The 2,999-nt window shown below is 40.5% G+C and overlaps 1 protein-coding gene across 1 annotated transcript in view; it reads left to right on the top strand.

Annotated features, from left to right (window-relative positions):
* The first annotated feature begins 2,864 nt into the window (after positions 1-2,864).
* PRIM1 (DNA primase subunit 1) overlaps positions 2,865-2,999 on the top strand; it is a 17,046-nt gene continuing 16,911 nt past the window's right edge. Inside the window, 1 exon segment of the mRNA XM_015587073.2 lies at positions 2,865-2,999. This exon segment is cut by the window's right edge and continues 10 nt beyond it. Coding sequence (XP_015442559.1) covers positions 2,935-2,999 — 65 coding nt within the window. The 5' untranslated portion in view covers positions 2,865-2,934.

Raw genomic sequence — 2,999 nt, 5'->3', positions numbered from 1 at the left:
TTAGAGTATAGGAACGCTATGGATTTTTGAACGTTGATTTTGTATCCAGAGACTCTACTGTATTTGCTTATTGTTTCTAGTAGCATTCTTGTGGAGTCTTTAGGGTTTTCTATATAGAGAATCATGTCATCCACAAATAGTAACAGTTTGACTTCTTCATTTCCTATTTGGATGCCTTTTATATCTTTCTCTTGCCTGATTGCACTTGCTAGGACCTCCAATGTTATGAAATATAGTGTCTTTTCATTGGCTGAATTATGGCAGTCTCCTATTGGTTGAGCTGTTAATGGGTAAGAAAATACCTTCCTTCTCCTGAGATAGTAATGTAATATCACTTCCTATTGAAGATGCAAGTTAAGTCTCCTCCTGTTGGGGTCAGCAGTATGTTGGATGACACAGCGTGTGAGAATTCTCTTTTCTAGCCTCCTGATTCCATTGGAAATGAGGTTTCTGTTTATTAATTTTCACACAATTCACCCTTTTGAAGTGTACAATTCCATGGGTTTAGTTTCTCTAGTTTCAGAACACTTCATCATCCCCCAAAAGAAACCCTGTACTTCTTAGCAGTCACCATTCTTCCCTCCCCTTAGCCCCTGGCAACCGAAAAACTTGAAAACCCATATCCAAAAAGATATTTGCACATTGATGTTCATAGCAGCATTATTCACAGTGGCCAAGACATGGAAGCAGCTGAAGTGTCCTAGGATAGACGATTGGCTAAAGAATCTGTGGTACATATATACAATGGAATATCACTCAGCCATAAGAAGAGATGAAATACTGCCATTTGTGACAACATGGATGGACCTCGAGATCATCATGCTAAGTGAAATAAGCCAGACAGAAAAAGGTGAAAATCACATGATATCACTTATATGTGGGATATAAACCTAAACGCAACAGACGAACAGGACAAACAAACAGACTCATAGACACGGATTATAGGTTAGTGGTTACCAGAGGACTATAGACTAGTGGTTACTAGTGGGGTGGGGGAGGAGGGGGGAGGTAGATGGGGTAAAAGAGGTCAAATATAGGGTTTAGGGGGAGGGTGAAGTGGGTAAAGGGTATCAAATATATGGTAGCTGAAGGAAACTGGATGTTGGGTAGTAAACACAATAGAATATACAGATGTCAAATGATAATGTACACCTGAAAATTATATAATTGTATTAATCAATGTTACTCCAATAAACTTAATTAAAAATTTTTTTAAAAATTCTTAAATTCTTTAAATGGTACCTGACAGCATAGCAAATGCTATATCAATGTTAGCTTTTATTATTCCTTTTCTGATGAGAAAACTGCAAAATAAATTGAGCATACAGTAGGAACTCAATAAATAGAACTTCCTTTGCTTTCTCTCATTATGTCTTAGCTCTTAGGGAGTTGCCCTCCTTAGTGTTCCTGAAATTTAAATAGGGGACTCCCAAATAGCCAAAGAAGTCAGTTCCTAAAGGCAGTGATGATGAAGCTGAGAACCTCTGCTAAAAAGGGGGACGTGGTTTCGGAAAAGAGTACCCTACAGAGCCTTGTTACTTTTATTATAGTAACACCTTCCCAGCCATGAAGTTCATTCTACCCAAAACAAGATGCATAGAGATTGTGAAAATTAACTAAGATTTGAGCAGTAAGTCAAATTTTTCGGAATATTCAAATAAGTACGATCTGCCAGAGCCCATTTTTTAGCACATTGCTCACAGGACCTGAGGGACCATAATCATTTTCAAGATTAGGCTAATAATAACTTACTATAGACTATTCTCTCCTTGTTCTCCTACTACTATTGTAAAAATAAAATTCATGAAAATGGTGGTTTTCAAGTGACACAATTCTGATGTGATTACTACCAGACTGCCCACCCCAGTCCACATTTGCAATAAGGTGTACCTTTATCCAGTAAGACTGACGGACAGATCTGCACATCAGTAGTAAACAGGCTCCTTTCATACTTGTAAAGCTTTCCTCTATTCTGCAAGCATCCTCAGATTTTAGTATTCCTGGGTGTCCTATTTGAGATACTGAATATACAATGACCAGACCATATATAAAAACAGAACTCTGACCCACAACCTGCAGGAAACCTGCCACTTTATCTGTAATAAACGGCCCAGGAAGCCAGCCTGCTATAAAACAGACTGTTGTCTCTAAGTGATAGTCCAGGAAGTCAAACAATAACCCCTGTAACAACTGGCCCAAAATAGGCAGTGCTTGATTAGTAACTGGCAAGCTTCCCTAGTTTTTGTCCCCACTTCCAACCTAGGACCAACCAGAGAAAGCCAAATAGGCACCCCTAACCAAATAACCAGCTCCTATTTAACCCAAGTACTTACAGCTTCCCCCATGCAAACAGCCTTGAATCAGGACCCAACTTGAAATCTTCCCCTTCCTTCACTGTAAAGCTTTCTCACTCCTCCTCTGTCTGCCTTTGAGTCTCTGCCAACACGCAAGCGATAGAGGCTGACTCCTTTCTATCTATAGCAAGCTCTGAATAAACAGCCTTTGCTTTTCTCATTTGGTTGAGAAATATTTTCACATATTTGACCTACTAGTTCTATGAAGAACTTCCAAACTCTCTTTAAAAAGATATTGGTTTACATTGTTTAAATGTGTTACTTCTAACACTCATAAAATAGGGAACATATTTTTACTTCATCTTAATATGTTCTAGGGCTCACCTTTCCGCAGAAGATCTTCCTGGAACAAGCGCAATCTCTTTCTCTCCACCTGAGCAGGTACTCAACAGCAGGTGGCCAGAGATCACCAGAGCGCCTCCTATGCCCAGGCCTAATCCCCAAGTAGGAACTACAATTCCCAGCAACCCCTGCAGACGGCTGGTCAGGAACACGAGGCGCTTGCGCAGTGGCGGAGGCTCGGATGTTCGGTTCCCGCCAATTCTTGTGGTAATCTTGCCGGCGCTGAATAACGCGCACCATGGAGACGTTTGACCCCGCGGAGCTGCCGGAGCTGCTTAAGCTTTATTACCGAAGGCTCTTTCC

Source organism: Pteropus alecto, unplaced genomic scaffold (genome assembly GCF_000325575.1).
Source record: "Pteropus alecto unplaced genomic scaffold, ASM32557v1 scaffold433, whole genome shotgun sequence".
In the NCBI taxonomy this organism is placed as follows: Eukaryota; Metazoa; Chordata; class Mammalia; order Chiroptera; family Pteropodidae; genus Pteropus; species Pteropus alecto.
Note: the sequence above shows the minus strand (reverse complement) of the source record. Positions and strands in the feature narration are given on the sequence as shown.